The following is a 20,455-nucleotide window of genomic DNA, read 5'->3' as shown; positions in this document are numbered from 1 at the left end:
AGCACGGTTCGATTCCCGTAACAGCCTTCCCGAACAGGTGCCGGAATGTGGCGACTAGGGGCTTTTCACAGTAACATCATTGAAGCCTACTTGTGACAATAAGCGATTTTCATTTCATTTAATCTCCCTTATCCACAGACTGTGGTTCTTACAAGCCAATTTTACTGCTAAATGTGAATGCCAAGGTACTGGCTAAGGTGCTGGCTTTGCAGTTCGAGCCATGCATCCTAGGTATCATGGTAGAAGACCAGATGGGATTTGTGAAGGGTAGGCAGCTGACCTCTAATATACGGCAGGATGTGAATGTTGTCTTCTCGTCTTCTTTAGCCCTCGAGACGGAGGTGATTATAGCTGTGGATGCAGAGAAAGCATTCGACAAAACAGAGTGGAATTAGCTCATTGAGGTACTTGGGAAGTTTGGATTCGGGCAGAAATTTATTTCATGGGTGCATCTGCCGTACACGAAACCCATTGTTCATACCAATGTGACAAGATCGGGATACTTTCCTCTGAGCAGGGGGACAGGACAGGGATGCCCATTGTCTATGCTCCTTTTTGTTCTGGCGATAGAACCTCTGGTGATGGCACTGAGGGCTTCTGGGGACGGAGGGGAATTGATCGGAGGAGGGTGTCACTTTAAGCTGATGACCTGCTCCTATATGTCACGGATCCGGTCTCCTCTATAGAAGAGATTATGAGCCTGCTGAGTGGCTTTGGCTCCATTTCTAGCTGTAAATTAAACCTGGGGAAAAGTGAGTACTTTCCAGGTTAACCCCCCCCCCCCCCAGGGAGGGGATCTAATCTGGGGAGATTACCCTTCCACCAGTTAGAGGAAATTTCTGACATCTGAGCATTCAAGTGACATGTGGTTTGCACAGGCTTCATAAGTTAACCTTTATAAGTTTGTTAGATAAGGTGAGACTCGATTTGCAGAGATGGAGGAGCCTTCCGTTTTCCCTGACAGGCAGAGTTCAAATCATTAACATGAACATTCTGTCGCGTTTTCTGTTTCTTTTCCAAAGCCTTCCTATTTTTCTTGCTAAATCGTTCTTTGCTAGAATGAACCAGTGGTGATCTCCGCCATGAAGATATGAAGGCAGCTTAGCCAACATTAGAAGCTGAGTGTCATGTCATTAGTGGCTCCTGTAAGTGGTAGCCATTTGTTTCCGCCATTGGGTTTGGATTCGACTTTTAAGGCATGGGAAGGGATGGGGCTCGAGTACTTTAGAGACCTGTTCACAGGTGGACGGTTCACCAGTTGTGAGGAGCTCTCAGCGAAATTCCAACTATCAGGGTCAAACTTATTTCGATATTTTCAATTGCGTGACTTAGTCCGTGGGGTTTGCCGTGCGTTTCCCTTAGCGCCAAGCCATCATTGTTGGTGGAAATCTTACGGTTGGCAAGGACTGGGGTTGGGGGAGGATCTCGAACATCTACGAGCGGACCATCTCATTGGAATTTTCGCTGCTTGATCAGGTGAAGGCAGAATGGGAGGAGGAGTTGGGACCCATCTTAGTTGAGGATGTGTGGAATGAGGCCCTTTGTTGGGTAAATTCCGCCTCATCCTGCACGGGGCTCAGCCTCCTCCAATTCAAGGTGGCTCACAGAGCTCATCTAAGCCAAAGTAGGATGAGCAGGTTCTTTGATGCAGTGGAGGGCAGGTGCGGGCCGTGCTCTCGTGGGCCCAGACAGTGAGCTGTTGGGTCTCCTTCTTTAACACTCAGTCAGCAGTTCTTAGAATTGAAATGGAGCCTTGTCGGTTGGTGGTCATTTTCGGGGTGTCGGACTCAACCGGACTTCGGTCCGGGGTAAGGGCGGATGCCCTCGCCTTTGCCTCACTGATAGTCCGACGATCAGTTCTGCTGGGATGGAGAGCGTCCGCTCCATTTAGTGCCTCGGCCTGGTTGGGTGACCTTATTGACTTTCTATACGTGGAAAAGGTCAAGTGTTAGGAATGGGTCCAGAGACAGCCCAGTTACGTGTCAAATTGATTTTAAGCATCCGATAATTAACACTGATATGCAAAGGGGTTTCAGGTTGCACTTGTGGTGTGGTGATAAAGTTTTGTATGCGGTGTGAAGAAGGAAAATAAAAGTGTTTGGGAAAGGAGCAGAACTCCTGACTCTTTACTCAACAGCAGCCAGAAGCATCAAGTACTCCATCAGGGAACGGTAAAGGGATTCTACCTGAGGTGGCAGTCATTTATCTCCTCTTCAAAGAGTTAATTCCTATCAATTGTTGGGTGGGGCGGGGGGGGGGGGGGGGGGGGGGGTAGTTAGGGATTATGGAATAGCTAAGGGGGATTCTTGGGAAATTTGGATGTAGCTTTTGCTGTGTACTTTTCTGTACCTCTGAGTTCTTGTGTTGTTAACACGACAATTGCACTGTGGGTAGCACTGTTGCTTCACTGCTCCAGGGTCCCAGGTTCGATTCCTGACTTGGGTCACTATCAGTGTGTAGTCTGCATGTTCTCCCCGTGGCTGCGTGGGTTTCCTCTGGGTACTCCGGTTTCCTCCCACTAGTCCTGAAAGATATGCTGTTCGGTAATGTGGACATTCTGAATTCTCCCGCAGGATTCTACAACGGGCGATCAGGGAGGCAAAGGCAAGGGCTTCCACCCTCCTCCCCACGAAGAGATCTGACTGGTCTGATACCCCGAAGACCGCCACTTTCGGCCATGGCTCCACCCTTACCCCAACCACTTTGGACATTGCCTTGAATAAGGCTGTCCAGTACCCAGCAAGTCTGGGGCAAGACCAGAATATGTGGGTGTGGTTGGCCGGGCCTCCTTGGCCCCGTTTGCAACTATCCTCCACCTCTGCGAAGAACCTGCTCATTTGGGTTCTGGTCAAGTGGGCTCTATGTACCACTTTCAGCTGCGTTAGGTTGAGCCTCACGCATGTGGAGGTAGAGTTGACCCTGTGCAGTGCTTCGTTCCAGAATCCCCACCCTATTTCGAACCTCAAGACTTTCTCCCATTTCCTCCTTGTCATGTCCAGTTCAGTGTCGGCCCTCTCTAGCAGCCATTCATACATGTCACTGCAGTTCCCTCTGCCTAGGATGTCTGCATCCAGTAGCTCTTCTAATAGTGTCTGTCGTGGTGGTCACGGGTATACCCTTGTCTCCTTCCGTGGGAAGTTATTAAGGTGCAGGTAACTGAGTTTGTTGCCTTTAGCTAGTTGGAATCTCTACATCAGTTCTTCCAATGTTGTGACTCTACCATCAGTGTATAGGTCCCTGACTGTCAATGTCCCCCCGTCCTGTCTCCACCTTTTGAAGGTGACGTCGGTGAGTGCTGTTGTGAACCGGTGGTTATTGCAGATGGGGCTTTGTGGACATTTCGGTCAGTCCGAATTGCTGCCATAGTTGGTTCCACGCCTGGAAGGTGGCTATCACCACTGGGCTGCTGGAGTGTTTCTTGGGCGGGGATGGGAGTGCCACCATGGTGAGGGCCCAAAGAGAGGTCCCCTTGCAGGAGGCCTCCTCTGCATGCATCCCAGGGTCCAGTCCAGTGAACCTTTATGCACTGCCTCCAATGAAAGTATATAATTCCTTAAATATAGAGCCAAAAACTGAGCACAGTATTTCAGATGTGGTCTCACTAAAACCCTAATCTGTAGAAAACTTATTTATTACTGTGCTCCAGTCCACTTGCAATAAAGGCCAACTTGCCACTTGCTTTCTCAGTCCTTGCTGTACATGCGTGTTAATTTGCTGTGTTCCATGTGCGAGTAAACACAAGTCCCTCTGAACTTTCAGATTTGGAAGTTTCATGTTCTTTAAAAATGATTCTGCTGGTTCAGGTGTCTTGCATCCCAGGTTGCTGTAGGAAGTGTGGTTGAAGGTAATGGAAGGGTTTGCCATGATCTTCCAATGTTCCCTTGATACAGGGGAGGTGGCAAAGGATTGGACAGCGGCGAATGTTGACCATTATTCAAAAATGGATGAAAGAGCAGTCCCAGCAGCTATAGTCTGATCAGTTTATCCATAGAATTCCGACAGTGCAGAAGGAGGCCATTTGGCCCATCAGGTCTGCACTGACCCTCCAAAACAGCACCCTACCTAGGCCCATTCCCTCACTTTATCCCTGTAATCCCATAACCTAATCTGCACATTTTTGGGCACTAAAGGGTAATTTAGCATGTACAATCCACCCAACCTGCACATCTTTGGACTGTGGGAGGAAACCAGAGCACCTGGAGGAAACCCACACAGACATGGGGCGAACATGCAATCTCCACACAGACAGGCATCTGAGGCCGGAATCAAACTCAGGTCCCTGGTGCTGTGAGGCAGCAGTGCTAACTACTGTGTCACCGCATCAGTGGTGGGAAATTTTCTACAAACAATAGTCAGGGAAAAAAAACAATGTGCAGTTGGAGAGATTTGTGTTATTTAAGTGGAGCCAGAATGGATTTATAAAAGGCAGGCCGTGCTTGACTAATCTAATTGAAATTTGTTTGACGAAGCATGAGTGATGGTTGATGAAGGCAATTCAATGAATAATATCTCGATGGATTTTAAGAAAGTGTTTGACAATGTAAAAGATAAAAGGCTGGTTGAAAATATTGATGCTCATGCAATAGGAGGGTCAGTGTCCAATTGAATAAGAATTGCTTTAAGGACAGAATGCAACCAGTGGTGGTAAACGGTTATTTCTCAGACTGGCGGATGATAGACACTGGTGTTCCCCAAGGCTTCAGAGTTTCAATTGTTTTTTGGCTTTATATAAATGAGTTGGATCTTGGAATACAGAGTCAAATTTCAAAATGTTGTGACAATACCAAACTTTGGAGTATTGAGGATGACACTAATCAACTGCAACATGACTTAGATAGCTTAGCAGAATGGGCAAATGAGTGTCAGATGAGGCTGCGACAAGAACATTGCATCCAGTCCTGGTACCACACTTTAGGAAGGATGCACAGGTTCCTCAGTGGATTTAGGATAGATTTACCAGAATGGCCAGAGTTGACGGATTTTCGTTACAATGTTAGGCTGCAGAAGCTGGCGTCGTTCACCTTGGAGCAAAGCAGATCCAGTGGAATTTTGATGGAGGTGTATAAGATAAAGACAGGTTTGGATGAGATGGACAACAAAATACCGTTCCCGTCAGCTAATGGTACAAGGCCGAGGGGGCCACAGATTTAAGGTTTCGGACAAGACACGCAGGGGAAGTTTAGGAGGAACTTTCTTACTCAGCGAATGGTAATGACCTGGAACGCCCGGTGAAAGCAGAAAAAAATCAATGATTTCAGAAATAAATTGGAGGAAATAAATCTGTGAGGCTCCAGGGATAGAGTGGGTCTGACTGGACTCCTCTGTGAAGAGCCAGCATGGGCCTATGGGCTGAATGGCCTCCTTCTCTGTTGTAAATGACTCTACTGTTCAATGACACTATGATTCATAAAATTTTGTTATGCTTTTGTAAGCAACATTTTTAATTAAAACCCCTTTCTTCTTTTCCAGGTGAAATCTCGTGTAAAGCCCAGGACGTGGGAATTCTGGTGTTGCTTGGCTGGCTAAGAAGGATGAAGTGTACAGCAAGTAGGAAGATTTTCTTGTGCAACGCAGCCTCTGATTTTTGTCATCCGTTAGTTTGTCTAGTAATCAAAACCGTACGGGTAACCATGGGAACACATGTGGAGCAGGTTGCTACGTATGAGATGGGGCTGGGGGATCAAAGTGGCATTGTTATGGTGAAAGAAATGTTAAACTTACATTTATATAGAGCCTATCATGACCTCAGGATATCCCAAAGTGCTTCACAGCCAATCATATACTTTCTGAATTGAACCCACTGTTGTAATATAGGAGATGCCACAGTCTATTTGACCACAATAAGCTCCAGCACAACAATGTGATAATGACCAGATAGACCATTTTACTGATTTTTGGTTGAGGGATGAATATTGGCCAGGACACGATGGAGAGCTCCGCTGTGGTTCTTTGAACTTACCACTGGCTGATACTTTACCTACAGTTGACAGGGTAAACAGAGTCCAATATCTCACATAAAAGACAGGCTCTTGGACCGTCCGACACTCCCTTCACCACAGAGCTAATTGCAGCACTGAAGGAGGACAATTGGCCCATTGGATCCACATCGGTCCCCAGGAGAAGAATCCAGTGAGTCCCACTCCTTCACTCAACTCTGAAAGGTATTTTTCCAAAGTACCCATCCAAATTCCTTTTGAAATTATTGATTGTTTCTGCTCCTCCCAGCCATTCCACACAAAGTTGCCCTTAACCCCCATCCCCTCATTGCTACCCTCGCCACCCCACATAACATTCCCCCATCACCTCCCCTCACTCTGTCTTCTGATCGTCCCTCCTCCCTTTCCCCCCACACCCCTTTCCTTACCCACTGCCATGACCCCCTTCCCTCATCCCCACCTTCCCTCACCACTTCCCTACCCCAATTCCCTCTTACCAACTGGAAATTGAACAATTGAATCTTGTTTATCATTTTCATTTATCCAACTCCAATATTGGGCAGCACGGTAGCACAATGGTTAGCACTGTTGCTTCACAGTGCCAGGGTCCCAGGTTCGATTCCTGGCTCAGGTCACTGTCTGTACAGAGTCTGCATGTTCTCCCCGTGTCTGCGTGGGTTTTCTCCGGGTGCTCTGGTTTCCTCCCACAAGTCCCGAAACTCGTGCTGTTGGGTAATTTGGACATTCTGAATTCTCCCTCCGTGTATCCGAACAGGTGCCGGAATGTGGCGACGAGGGGATTTTCACAGTAACTTTATTGCAGTGTTAATGTAAGCCTACTTGTGACAATAAAGATTATTATTATTTTTAGAATGAGTAAACAAAGAAGTCAAACAGAAACATTAAGAACCACACTCGAGTTAATTGTTCTCATGATTTTTCTCCAGGTTTACATGCAGTAACCTGAGGATTAATCTTCAATTCCCTGTTGACAACTCTGCCATCCAATACAGCGGTTTCCAACCATTTCCTTCATGCGGCCATAGACCTTCCTAAAAGTTTTTGTAGGCCACAGCGTATGCAAGCCTTTTAAACATTTAACCAAATATTTTCTCAGTATGGCAGTGAGCGGGGACTGCCGGGAGCTCCCCGATGTTCGGTCCAGCGAGGCCATCACCGCGATTAAATGTTACTTGGCCCACTTAACGAGGCTCCACGGGAATCACGCTGCTGCTCACCAACCCCCAGCTAACAAGTGACAGCAGCACTTGAACCGCTCCTGCACAGCTAACCCCACTCCGGTCACAGCCATGCTGCCATGAAGGCCCGGCCCACACTTTGATGACGCCAACCTGGGATAAGGTGAGGCCAAGCGGGATACCCTGTTTCCCTGCGGGTCAAGGAGGGTCAGCCACAGGGCAGCCACCACTGCCTGAGAGGAAGTGACAGCGGCCATCAACTTGGGGAGCGTGACCAGGAGGATTGACACCCAGTGTCACAAAAAGGTCAACGATCTGCACCTGGCCGCCCGGGTAATTTTGCACCGGACACCCGACACTTGCCCCATGCTCCCCCCCCCCCCCCAAACTCTCAATCTCCCCAAACACCCCATTCCTCCTCATACTTCCCTACTCCCCATGCCCCCCCATACTCCCCATCACTCCAAGCCCCCGCCCACAATACCAAGCACCCCACCCCTGAGAGTAACCATGCTAACGATGCCCCCACTGTGTCCCCGCATGAGAAGTTGGCCCAAAACCGGTGGGAGAGGGACCAGACGGGTGGCGGGGTGCAGGATATCAGGGTCCTCACCCCGCTATGAGGAATGGGCCCTGGAGATCACCGGGGTGGCCGAGAACCAAGTGTTGACCACCGCGGAGGTCGGCGCATTGCGCAGAGGTGAGGATCCTCACGGCGCCCACGCAGATTACCTGTCAAACCTGAGTTTCTAATGCCATGCTCACTGACCCATCTCTCCGCAGGATCATATGTCCATTATCTCGCAGGTCCTCCAGCCGATGGCATCGGCCCATCCAGGGTGGCCCCCAGCTAAGAGAACACCTCAATGAGAGCTCGAAGGATGCCACCACAGCTCTAATCCCCACCCACCACCAGCGCAGAGACACACACCTCGGTGGGCGGAAGTAGTGGACAGGCTTCTGGGGTGTGGTCTGGTGAGCACCACACACTTGCTAATGCACATCAGGTGGAGGCAAGAATGCCCAGGTGAGACGGCAGTCAGAGGTCTGCTGAATCCCAGTCAGATGCAGAGCCTCTGGAACAGGTTTACCCGGAGCTGATGCAGATACCAGGGTGCGGCTGTGGGATTCAGAGGGACATCTCAGCAACTCTCCAGCAGGCCCATTTTCTATTGGGGGAGTGGCCAAGGCTACAGGCGCAATACGTGGCACCGAGGCAAACACTGCTAGGGTGGCGACTTCAGTGGACAGCCTGGTGCACGACGTCAGCAGCATGATGGAGGTGTCTAAGGCGTGGCTCAGTCGGTGACGGCGTGTCCCTGTTGCTGGGGGACTTCATCCAGGACCAGGTGGACCTTGATGAGGCGGTACGGGGCATGTCCCTCCCAAGTGCGCATAGCCGAGGTGCTGAAGAGCATGTCCCAATCTCGGGTGGGCATAACCGAGGCGCTGTGGAGCATGACCCAATCACTAGGAGACATGCCTCAGTCTCTGAGGGGCATCGCTGAAGGCATCAACATTGTGCTGCAGACATCGGGGAGCCGCAAGGGCTGGCAGAGCCAGATGACACAGGGGAAGCCGGGGCTCGATCCAGCTGCCCCACCGTCCTGAGGTGCAGCCCAGGGCTCTATGGGCACCGACCGGGAGGAGGGGGTGCTGGGTGTCAACCCAGAGCCATCCTACGGAGTGGTGACGGCGCCCACAAGCTCCTCCGAATTCCAACCTCCAGATAACGGTGCATCACGCAGTCAGCACCCAGAAGAGTGCGACACGGCGGGGAATGTGCTGACAGCAAGTGCACCGGGCCCTACGGCCCCACAGTCACCAGAAGATGCCAGACAGGGTTATCGAAGGCCATGGTATGCAGGAGGCAGCAGGTTGCTCCACCTCTGATGTGCATCTGGGGGACACACCTAGACACAACACTAGTGCATAGAAGGGTAAGCACGTTGAGGATCAATGAGAGGGCACCAGGGGGTAGGGAGTGTAAAGGGTATGGGGGGCAGGGGTAAATGGGTGGTAAGTGAAGTAGGGGGCAAGAGGGTGCGGGGGGAATGGTGGGTGATGGGTCTGGGAGGGTAAGGGTCAATGGGGCTGCACCATCAGGAGAGTGAGTCAATTAGGAACACTTTTGTTCACCTTTAAAGTCTGTTGGCCTCGATCAGTATGACACCTCTGGTACTTTGGTCAGCAATGCGTTCCAAGCACCAATCCCATGTCCCATCTCCCTGGTTCTTTCTCTCTCTCTCTCCCCCCTCCCCGTGCACACACACATGAGAATGCCGGGGGGGGCGTGGAATGAAGAGGACATTGGGTCAGGGCAGTAAGGCTGGGGCATGGGAAGAGGGCAAATGACAGACGAGGCCACGTCCTATGTGAAGCGCGGCGAGGATGAGGGCCTCTTTGGCATTCTGGGCTTGCCAGACCCTTCCGCCTGTCATTCATCATCCAGCTACTCCTGCAGGCCCTCCCCGGGCCACCTCCAGCCCCTCCTAGTCTGGCGCCTCCTCTTCCCCATCCTCCTGTTCAGAGTGGCCATATATTCCTCCCCCTCCAACCCAGCTGCAGGATTATAGAATTCATAGAATTCATAGAATTTACAGTGCAGAAGGAGGCCATTCGGCCCATCGAGTCTGCACCGGCTCCTGGAAAGAGCACCCTACCCAAGGTTAACACTTCCACCCTATCCCCATAACCCAGTAACCCCACCCAACACTAAGGGCAATTTTGGACACTAAGGGCAATTTATCATGGCCAATCCACCTAACCTGCACATCTTTGGACTGTGGGAGGAAACCGGAGCACCCGGAGGAAACCCACGCACACACGGGGAGGATTTGCAGACTCCGCACAGACAGTGACCCAAGCCGGAATTGAACCTTGGACCCTGGAGCTGTGAAGCGATTGTGCTATCCACAATGCTACCGTGCTGCCCACTAGAGGACACAGCAGACCATCACAAAGCAGGTGACTCTCCGGGAGTGTACTGCAGTACACCACCAGAGCTGTCGAGGCTATGGAACCGCATTTTGAGCAGCCTGAAGTACCGCTCAATGACAGCCTGGGTGGCCACAAAAACCTCACTGTCCCGGGTCTCCGCATTGGTCACTGGCCTCCGTACTGGTGTCACCAGGCAGATCCTCAGTGTGTACCCCTTATTCCCCCAGGTGCCAACCGGCCATCCATGGTGGTCCTCGAAGAGGCCGTGGATGTCTGACTGCCCCAGGATCTAGCTGTTGTCCACACTTCCTGGGAAGCGTGCACACATACACATGGTCATCATGTGGTGGTGCACATGAGCTGGATGTTCAGGGAGTAAAACCCCTTCCTGTTGAAGCAGGGCACTCCCTGATGGCCTGGTGAGCGCAAGGCGACATGCATCCCATCCAACTACCTCCCGGACCTGGGGCATCATGGCGATGGCGGAGAATCCTGCTGCCCGGGGTCTTGTTGGGTTTGATCCATGTCAATGTTTATATAGTTCGTTGCCCGGGCAAACGGGGCATCCATGACCTCATGGTTGTACTTGTGGGTTGCACCAGTCCCCACTCGAGCCCCGGAGTGACTCTGAGATGCAGACTCAGGGCTGCGGTGACCTTGACGGCCACTGGTAGTGGGTGTCCTCTTCCTCCAGGTGGTACCAGGTCCATGAGGTCCACACAGGTGCCGCACTGTCTTCTTGTTGAGCCAGAATCTCCTGCGGCACGCGCTGTCCGTCATCTGTTCGAAAGATCTGCAACAACTGTACACCTTGGGCCATCGTGGGTCTCCCTCTCGGGGTCCCTCCCTGGCCTGAAGGGCTGCCGCGCCCTCAGCCTCTGGGACGGGGTCCTGCACGTGGGTCGTCCACTCGAACCTCTGTCTGCGCCGCTGCCACCACCATTTCCGTTGTCTGGCCATCCAACCTGCCAGCAGCACCACTAGCCAGCTTCTGCGGCGTCCAGGATATCGTCCATCCCGTGTAACATCTGTAAGGAATTGGGAGAGGGTGTGAGACTGACAACCAGTGGTTTCTTCCACCCAGAACAATCCAGTTCCCCCATTACTCCACCCACAACCCTCCCTGCTCATGCACCCACTGCCGCAGCGGGTGTGGTCCCTGCTCAACGGACCCCAGACCCTGTACCCCAGACACTTACACGTAACGTTACCTGGACCAGAGGCATCATGGTTTGGTACACTCACCCACTCCCTGGAGGCGGAATGTCTCTGGTGGTGGGGTCCAGCTCCTGGTTGTCCGGATGTTGGTCTGCATCCGTGATGTTGCCTCGTGCAGTTTTCAGGCATCACGGTCAGATTGGGATACTAGGCGATAACTCCCACATGCTACATAGAACAGAACATAGAACATAGAACAGTACAGCACAGAACAGGCCCTTCGGCCCTCGATGTTGTGCCGAGCAATGATCACCCTACTCAAACCCACGTATCCACCCTATACCCGTAACCCAACAACTCCCCCCCCTTAACCTTACTTTTATTAGGACACTACGGGCAATTTAGCATGGCCAATCCACCTAACCCGCACATCTTTGGAATGTGGGAGGAAACCGGAGCACCCGGAGGAAACCCACGCACACACGGGGAGGACGTGCAGACTCCACAGAGACAGTGACCCAGCCGGGAATCGAACCTGGGACCCTGGAGCTGTGAAGCATTTATGCTAACCACCTTGCTACCCTGCTGCCCCATGTCACGCCTACTCACGGGGATCCACTTGGGAAGTGTGAAGTGCTCACTTAACTATAACTGCCAATCCCCAATTAGCAATAGCCATCAGTTGTAAGACCAGAGGCCTCCGTGGTCAGTGGGTGTCATTGGTGGTCGGTGGGGCAGGTGGGCAGGGACTTGGGTAGCCCCCAGAAAGGGATTACATGGTCCACGGGTTGGCATGGTGGGCCCGCAGGTGGGGAGACACCTGTCTTTTCCCCTGAGCGCAACCCAGGCCACGGGAGGCCACCACCCCAGTCCCGCAACCCCCCTCCTCCCGATGGAGGCCCATCCCGACCAAGCAGGGGGGCAGCAACCCCAGTGTCCCTGAGGTCCTTGCCTGTGAGCAAAGATGGCTACTCACCTCCTCAGGTCTCCGCAGCAACCCTTCCGCCAACTTCACGTTTTTAAAAGGAGTACGAATCGATGCCTGCGTGACCGCTTGCTGGGAAGGGGGTTAGATAGGAGGTCTTTCCTGTTAATGTTATGGAGATTGAGCCTAAGTAGTGATTATTGATTTCTCGCCACGCTCAGGTGAGATCCTGATGTCACCAATAGGAGGGCCGGTTCGATCGCGGTTCTCGATTCCGGCCTCTCCCGCGATTTAACAAACTCATTGCGCTCTCGCTTAATCGCAACACAGCCATTAAATTGCGTACTATTTTTAATATAGCCTAAGGCTGATGGGAGTCTCCTTAATTAACCTCCTTGGCTTCTTTGACTTAGTGACATCCTCCATTGGATATTGAAAATAGTGTATCATGGTGCACCAATCATCCAAAAGGCATTGACTAAGTTCGACATGAAAAGTTAGTTTTCATAAATGTTGGGAAGGGTTAAGAACCTGTCTGAAGCATAAGAATAGAGTTAAAATAACTATGTTAGAATGGAGGAAGAGTTGAATGAGTTTCTTCGATACTGATGATGTGGAGATGCCAGCGTTGGACTGGGGTGGGCACAGTAAGAAGTCTTCCAACACCGGGTTGAAGTCCAACAGGTTTATTTGGAATCACTAGCTTTCGGAGCGCAGCTCCTTCAACAGGTTGCTGCCCCCAGTGCGTGGTCGGGGTGGGCCACCATCAGTACGAGGGGCTTGGGGATCTGTGGAGGTGGCCGCTCGTGGCCAGGGCTGGGCTCAGGGGAAAGAGCAGGTGTCTCACCGCCCGCGGGCCCACCATGCCAACCCCTGGACCATGTACCTGATGAAGGAGCTGCGCTCTAAAAGCTAGTGATTCCAAATAAACCTGTTGGACTTCAACCTGATGTTGTAAGACTTCTTACTGTTTGATGTTGATGTCAGTATTACATCGGCATCTTGGTTTCGAGGGCCCAGTGCTAATGGGTCATGTCTGCAGATGATACTAAAGTGAACGGAAAAGGTAACTGAGGAAAAGGAAAATGAGCTGGATGGAGTATGTAGGCAGGTGTACTCAAAGCACAAGACCATAGGTCATTCAGTCCATCGAGTCTGCTCCGCCATTCGATGAGATCATAACCAATCTGACATGATAATCCTCAGCTCCGCTTTCCTGCCTTATCCCCATAACCTTTGATTGCCTTATTGATTAAAAATCTGTCCACCTCACCCTTGAACATACTTAGCGACCCAGCCTCACAAGCTCTCTGCGGTAAAGAATTCCACAGATTCACTACCCTCCGAGAGAAGAACGTTCTCCTCATCTCCGTCTGAAATGGGCGACCACTTATTCTGAGATTATGCCATTTGGTCCTTGACTCTCCCACAAGGGGAAACAACCTCTCAGCATCTACCCTGTCAAGCCCCCAGAACCCTGTGTGCCTCAATAAGGTTGCCTTCCAGTCTTCTAAACTCCAAGGAGTACAGGCCCAACCGACTTTACCGCTCCTCACAAGAAAATGTCCTGCTACCCGGAATTAACCGAGTGAACCTTCTCTTAAAATTTAATGTCGGCAAGTATTCATTCAAAAAGATAAATGGGCATGAATTGCAAGAAAGGTTCAGCACGGTAGCACAGTGGTTAGCACTGCTGCCTCACAGCAGCAGGTACCGGGTTCAATCCTGGCCCCGGGTGACTGTCTGTGTGGAGTCTGCACGTTCTCCCCGTGTCTGCGTGGGTTTCCTCCGGCTGCTCTGGTTTCCTCCCACAGTTCAAAGATGTGCAGGTTAGGTGAATTGGCCATGACAAATTAGTGTCCAAAGATGTGAGGTGGGATTCTCTGTTCCTGAGACTAAGTGTTGGCGCCGGGGCAGGATTCGAGGACTTCCACAACAGCAAAGCTGGCGCCGCACCTGGACCGATTCAGTGATTGTTAAGGGGCTAGCACCGGCGGCATGTGCAGTCTAATGAGAAATTGCGATTGGCAGATCAGGAGGCTGTCAAGCAGCTGCCGCACACACACACTTCACTCCCCACACGCACCATCCCAACGACAAGGTGGCCGCAAGATCTGCGGTTCCACGATTCACGGATGCCGAGCTCGGGACCCTCCTGGACGGCGTGGAGGTGGGACGGGTCATCCTGTAACCCGGCCCAGGAGAGAGGCTGCCAGCCACCGCCATTTGCCATACCTGGGTGCAGGCAGCAGAGGCCATCAGTGATGTCAGCAAACCTTCCGGACCGGTCTGCAATACGGTAAAAAACTGCATGACCTCCTTAGGGTGCCCAGGGCGAGTAGGCAGCACTGCGCCCCTGGCACCAAACCTGCCCCACGTACCCATTACCCCACCCACCCCCAACCCAGTGGGCGGTCGAACCACCACCCTGCACCACATGCTGGAACCTAAATGTTGCGGTTTCCTGTGACACGTCTAGCAACCCCCCCTCCCACACCACCCCCACACACACCACTGTAATGATATGCATCACTGTAGATACACAAGGGGTTAATGTAAGTACACATAGACTAGCTTGACACTAGAGGGAGCACCAGAGATATGACACACAGACACTCAACCAATAGGTCAGTAAGATAGGACATGACCAATGGGCATTCACGATACACACAGAGGTGACACTACCACAGGGGGGCATTACACCAACCCATATATAAAGGACACAGCACACATGATCTTCCTCTTTCCAGTGGAGACAGTGAGTACAGACACAGGGTTGATTCAACGTAACACCCACCACGTGGATTGTAGCAGACTGGTTCGTCATTCTGAGAAGCTATAGAAGGATTAACAGTAGTGGCAAATCCGAGTAGGAGAATTGTAAATAGTTCAATAAACGTATTGAAGTTATCTCCACATCTGAACCTTCCTTTGTCAGAGTGAACATCAAGGAAGCTGCTTATGCTACACCAAGAGCATAACAAGACAACCATCACCCTCACACCCAACACCCCCTCACCCCTCCACCACTTCCACTCCCTCCCTAGCCCGCCATCTGATCATGAATCTTGTCTTGTGTCTTGCAAGAGCAGCTGGTGCTGGGGCGGGCCCTTCTGGTGTCGCCCACCCCGGGCCACATTCACAGCCAGAACCCCCACCGCGTGCCGAGCAGCAATGACACTGAGACAGAACGGACCCATATGCCTGAGACTCAGGAAACCCCGGAGCTCGATTCCAATGTTGACACTGATTTCCCGTCACAGCTGTCTACAACGCCCTCCGCCATCCCAGAGACACTCACCTTGGTTGGGCACTTTGGTGAAGAGGCTCCTGGGACACTATCTGGTGCTCACCACACACATACTCTAGTGTATCAGGTGGAGGGCTCCTGAGGGTGCGGACGGTCGGAGGGCGGGCCTACCCCAGGGACTAGCTGCCATCCATAAGGGCTTCGGGATTCTGGAACGGACGGTCCTATCGATTGTGGAGATGCAGTTGCAGAGCTAGGGACTACAAGAGGGATTGTCGGCGAGCATTCAGTGCCTGCACACGCAGGTGGAGGAGATCAAATGTGTGCAGGAACAGGAGGTGGTGCCGACCATGAGTGCCCCCCAGGCCAAACCGCAGGGGTGGCATCTGCAGTGGAGGCCTTGGGGGCGAGGGTTTAGGCTATGGATCAGCATGTCTAAGGCCTGGGGCATTCTGTGCAGGCGGTGGCCGAGGCCCAGGACAGAGCTACCCTCTCGGAGGCAACCATGTGCCAGAGTCACCTGGACATTGCAGCAGTGCTCCTGAGTGTGGCTGAGTCACAATGGGCCATGGCTGAGAGCATTGGTGGCATTGATCAGGAGCTGGCCAACATGGCCCAGTCCCAGAGGGAGGTGGCCCAGTCCCAGAGGGAGGTAGCCCACTCACTGGCAAATGTGGCATAGATCCAGAAGGTGGTGGCACAGTCACAGCGAGATGTGGCACAGTTCCAGACGGAGGTGATCCGCCCCATGTGCTCCATGACCGTGAGAATGCAGAGCCTGGTTGAGACGGCAGCAAATCTCCAGGACTAGCAGCGCCAGTGAGCAGTGGAGTTTCAGGGGTTAGCTCCCCTCGCAATCCCAAGCCAGGGAGTAGTCCGGGGGCCATCGAGCACTCCGAGGGAGGAGGAGGTGATGTTGTCCATGCTGGTGAATCTTGCAGGGTGGTGCCAGAACACCACAGCACCTTGGACCCCCCCCCCCCCCCTCCTGTCCCTGCTGCATCTGGTGGCCACTGGGCAGAACAGGGCAGCACCACGCCACCTGGGACGTCTGATAAGCAGACGGGCCCATCCAGGCCCGGTCAGGCCAGAAGAGACCCGCCAACGGGTCCCAGGGCGGGAGTCACAGCAGGCTGCCTCCACTCCTGAGGCACCATCTGGGGACCCACCTAGATGTAGCATTAGGGCCTGTAAGGCCAGAAAGTTAGACACCAGTTAAGGTGGCATGGGTGCAGGGCACAGCTTAGTGATAGGGGGTAAGGCACAACTCTTGTGTATATTTGAGTACATTAACCACCTGTTCACAATGTTACAATCTGACTCAGTGCTTTGTCAGGAGGGTGTGAGGGGTGAGCTGGTCAGGGTGGCCGCAGATGGGGTGCAGGGTGGGCTGAATGGGCGGACGTTGGGGGTGGGTTGGGTTCAGGGACCGCAGTTCAGTCAACGCTCACCAGTCCGGTGTCCCACCCCTATCCGTCCCCTCACCGCCCACACCTCCGCCACCCAGGGATCCAATGGCACCGTGAGATGGAATGGCCAACTCGCATGCGGGGATCACGCAGGTGAACGGTGGAAAGTGCTACTGTGGGCATGTGTCAGATGATGTCAAACGATGCGGAGCACTAGAGCTCACCCTAGAGCAGGTTGTCATCATCCTCCAACCCATGGACCAGACCTGCTGTAATTGCAAACCCAGGGCCCACACCCCTGTTGGTGAACTGGGGGGCGATTAGAGCATCCCGTGCATGTTGGCCAAAGCGCACATGTCGTGTGGCCTCCCGTGCCCCATGTCCGGTGACGGCCAGTTGGGAGGGGGGCTGAGTTATGGCAGGGAATGGGGTGTGGGGGTGGGGGCTGGGTTACAGGGTGGGGCACCCATACGGCCGGTGTCACTCTGCAGAACCAGGGGCAGAGTTGGTGGGGTTGCAGCAAGATGGCTGCCTTGCAGGCCGCGGTCATGGCGGTCCGTACTTGGAAACCCCGGTCCCATGGGAGATCACCCCCCCCTCCCACACCCCTGCTGCTCCCCACAACCCTCGCCCCTTAGCAGGCCCCCTCCCCCAGCCAGCCCGACCAGTGTCAGGACTGGCAGCCCATGGTGGCGCCACTCCATGTCCTACCTCCTCTCTCTCGCTCCCTCTTCAGCCATGTTGACAGATAAACAACTTTTAAAAGCACAAGTAAAACTATGCCATGGAGGCGGAGAATCACAGAAGCTCCGGACAATACCAGGTTAGGCCAATGGTGTTGAATGTGCGTGCGTTGTGGAACGCATTGACGCCACTGTCGAGGCGATGGAGTATAGCGATTTGGAGTTAAACCGCCCCCCGCCACGATTTCAGCGTCAGAACCGATTCTCCACTAAATCGCATTTCCTGATTCCGGCTTCGGCTGATGGAGAATGCCGCCCGCGAAGTTTAGTTTAAGGGGGTATTAGGATTGGGTCAGGGAGTGGGCATGGGCAGAGTGCTCTGTCAGAGGGTCAAACTCGATCGGCTGAGTGGCTGTTGTGATTCTATGTGTATTGATCTCTGTATGCGCATGTACATAAGGGGTTAATGTGGAATCAGGAGCACCACATGATCACTAGAGGGCCGGACCAACAGGGGTATAAAAGAAACCACATTGGGTCTCTCTTCCTCTCTTTTGGATGGACTGTGACAAGGGCAGGAGTATCAGATTAGTTCAGATGGTTCATGGAGTTATGTATAGTTAGTGTAGTTAGATCTTGTTAACCTTATCACTAGTATCAATGTTAAAGTAAAGAACTCATGCAATTATTGTTATAGTTACTCAATAAACCTTTTGTTACTACTGGACGAGTTTGAGTCTTCTTCATCGAGATTCAGAAGACCTCATCAGTAACCAAGGTTTGAGTAACACATATTACACTCCGTAGTATATCAAGATAATACAGAAGTGTAATAAAAGACTATGAATGTTGTTAAGAATCAGGAACCTTCATAGATTCAACTTATCTGATCATTGCTGAGGAACGATAGTCAAAACCATCCGCTAACCTGTCAGAAATATATGCATGAGGTGACTGCCAAATCAGAAAATGGCGATGATGTGGATGAGGAGGTGGCGAGTGGTGACCACATGATTCACAACTTCAACCTCATGGGAACCACAGACGCTGGCACACCATTCGAAATGTTTACCACAATTAAAATGACCTGTACTAAGAAGGTTGTTCACTGTTTATGACTGTCCAAGATTGACACAGGAGTTTGTGTCAACATGTTACCTCCACAGACTATAAGACATGGAAGGCCATGGTGAAACCTACTGCTGTGCAACTTTCAGCACACAACTGTTCACGAGTTCCATGTGCAGGGTCCATTGGCCTGGAATGCAAACACAATCAATCCTCCTGGGTGTCACAGATATCCTACATTGTGAACACTGAAGGCCCCACAATAATGACAAGCTATGGAATCTGTCAGACCTCACATGGCAAATGAACCTTTGAAACTCCACCAATTATCTCAGTTTACAACCTAACATCAAAATATCTAATATGGTTTGACAAAATTGGCAATTTCAAGGGAGATACAACATTACACTTTCAGGGGATTGCAGGTCTATCAATTGATCTAGCATGGGACTGCAACATCCAATTATCAGATAGAATGGAGGAAGCAGCATCATGGGAAGAGTACAAGAATGTACCAATTGGTGCCGTTTAATCCCATGTGCCATACAGAAAGATGGATCATTGAGAGTATACCCTGATCAACAACATTTAAATGCAAATTTGAAATCTTGTCCTTACAAAATAACAACTTTAGAAGAGATAAATCCTAGATTTTCTGGTGCAAATTTCTTCTCAAAGTTTGATGCCAAGCATGTTGATGTGACCATCAATTCACAATACACGTGGTTGGAAGTGAACAGTGGTTTTAATAGTCTTACAACTAAGCCTGCCTGCGTGAGATGAACTGGCAGCAGGCTCACAACTGCAGATATTTATACTTCAGTTAGTGGAAGGAGCCATGGGCGGAACAATGGGCGGAGCCAAGTACAAACTCCTCATCTCTCCCTATGGGCAGAGCCACGCAACTGCTCGTATACCGAGCTTACAGAGACACAACACATACAATATAACACAGTGTGAACTACTAGGATTGTGATTCACCACATTCACCCCCTGTAAAAAAATCAAGTCCAGCGGGGGTGATGGGTCTACAAATTGAGTCGGTCCGGCGGTCGAGTCGCCCTCTGAGATCTATGAAGCACCGGGGTTGTAGCCTCTTCTGGTGGCTGGGTGGTGGCGGTCGGTGAGGGTACCATGGCGGATTCTGGGGGTGATTCTGTCAGAGCTTCGTACCCGACTGGTTCGACTGGTGACTGGGAGCGCAGGAAACCCATAGGCGTGGGGGCGCAGAGCACGGGCAGTGAACCTGCAGGCGTGGGGGCGCCGGGCACGGGGGGTTGGGTGAGGTGTAGTGTGAGGGGCGCCTCGGCGGTCGTGGTGTCGGAGTTGGATCCTGCAGGCGCCAGGTCCCGGAGGGAAACAGTGTCCTGACGGCCGTCAGGGTATTCAATGAACGCGAATTGGGGGTTCGAGTGGAGCAGGAGCACTCTCTCCACGAGTGAGTCAGTTTTGTGGGTCCGGATGTGCTTCCGGAGGAGAACCGGGCCTGGTGTCTTCAACCATGCTGGGAGCGAAACCCCCGTGGTAGTGCCCCTGGAAAAAACAAATAGCCGCTTGTGGGGGGTCTGGCTGGTGGCAGTACATAGGAGGGACCTAATAGCATGGAGCACGTCGGGGAGGACCTCCTGCCAATGGGAGGTTGGGAGCTTCCTGGACCAGAGGGTCAGTAGGACGGTCTTCCAGACCGTCGCGTTCTCCCTCTCCACCTGCCCATTCCCCCTGGGGTTGTAGCTGGTAGTCCTGATCGAAGCAATGCCCTTGTTGAGCAGGTACTGACGCAGCTCGTCGCTCATAAAGGACGAACCCCTGTCGCTGTGTACATAGCTGGGAAAACCAAACAGGGTGAAGATGCTGTGTAGAGCCCTAATGACTGTGTGGGTGGTCATA

The 20,455-nt window shown here is 52.1% G+C and overlaps 1 protein-coding gene across 1 annotated transcript in view; it reads left to right on the top strand.

The window, feature by feature from the left end:
• The first annotated feature begins 4,629 nt into the window (after nucleotides 1-4,629).
• Nucleotides 4,630-20,455, top strand: part of LOC119954013 — a 149,766-nt gene continuing 133,940 nt past the window's right edge. Inside the window, exons 1-2 of the mRNA XM_038778790.1 lie at nucleotides 4,630-5,122; nucleotides 5,470-5,547. Of these exons, the coding sequence (XP_038634718.1) occupies nucleotides 4,630-5,122; nucleotides 5,470-5,547 (571 nt within the window). The remainder of the gene's footprint in view (nucleotides 5,123-5,469; nucleotides 5,548-20,455) is intronic.

Source organism: Scyliorhinus canicula, chromosome 19 (genome assembly GCF_902713615.1).
Source record: "Scyliorhinus canicula chromosome 19, sScyCan1.1, whole genome shotgun sequence".
Classification (NCBI taxonomy): domain Eukaryota; kingdom Metazoa; phylum Chordata; class Chondrichthyes; order Carcharhiniformes; family Scyliorhinidae; genus Scyliorhinus; species Scyliorhinus canicula.
The sequence above is the reverse complement of the archived record's forward strand: the minus strand, read 5'-3'. Positions and strand labels throughout refer to the sequence as shown.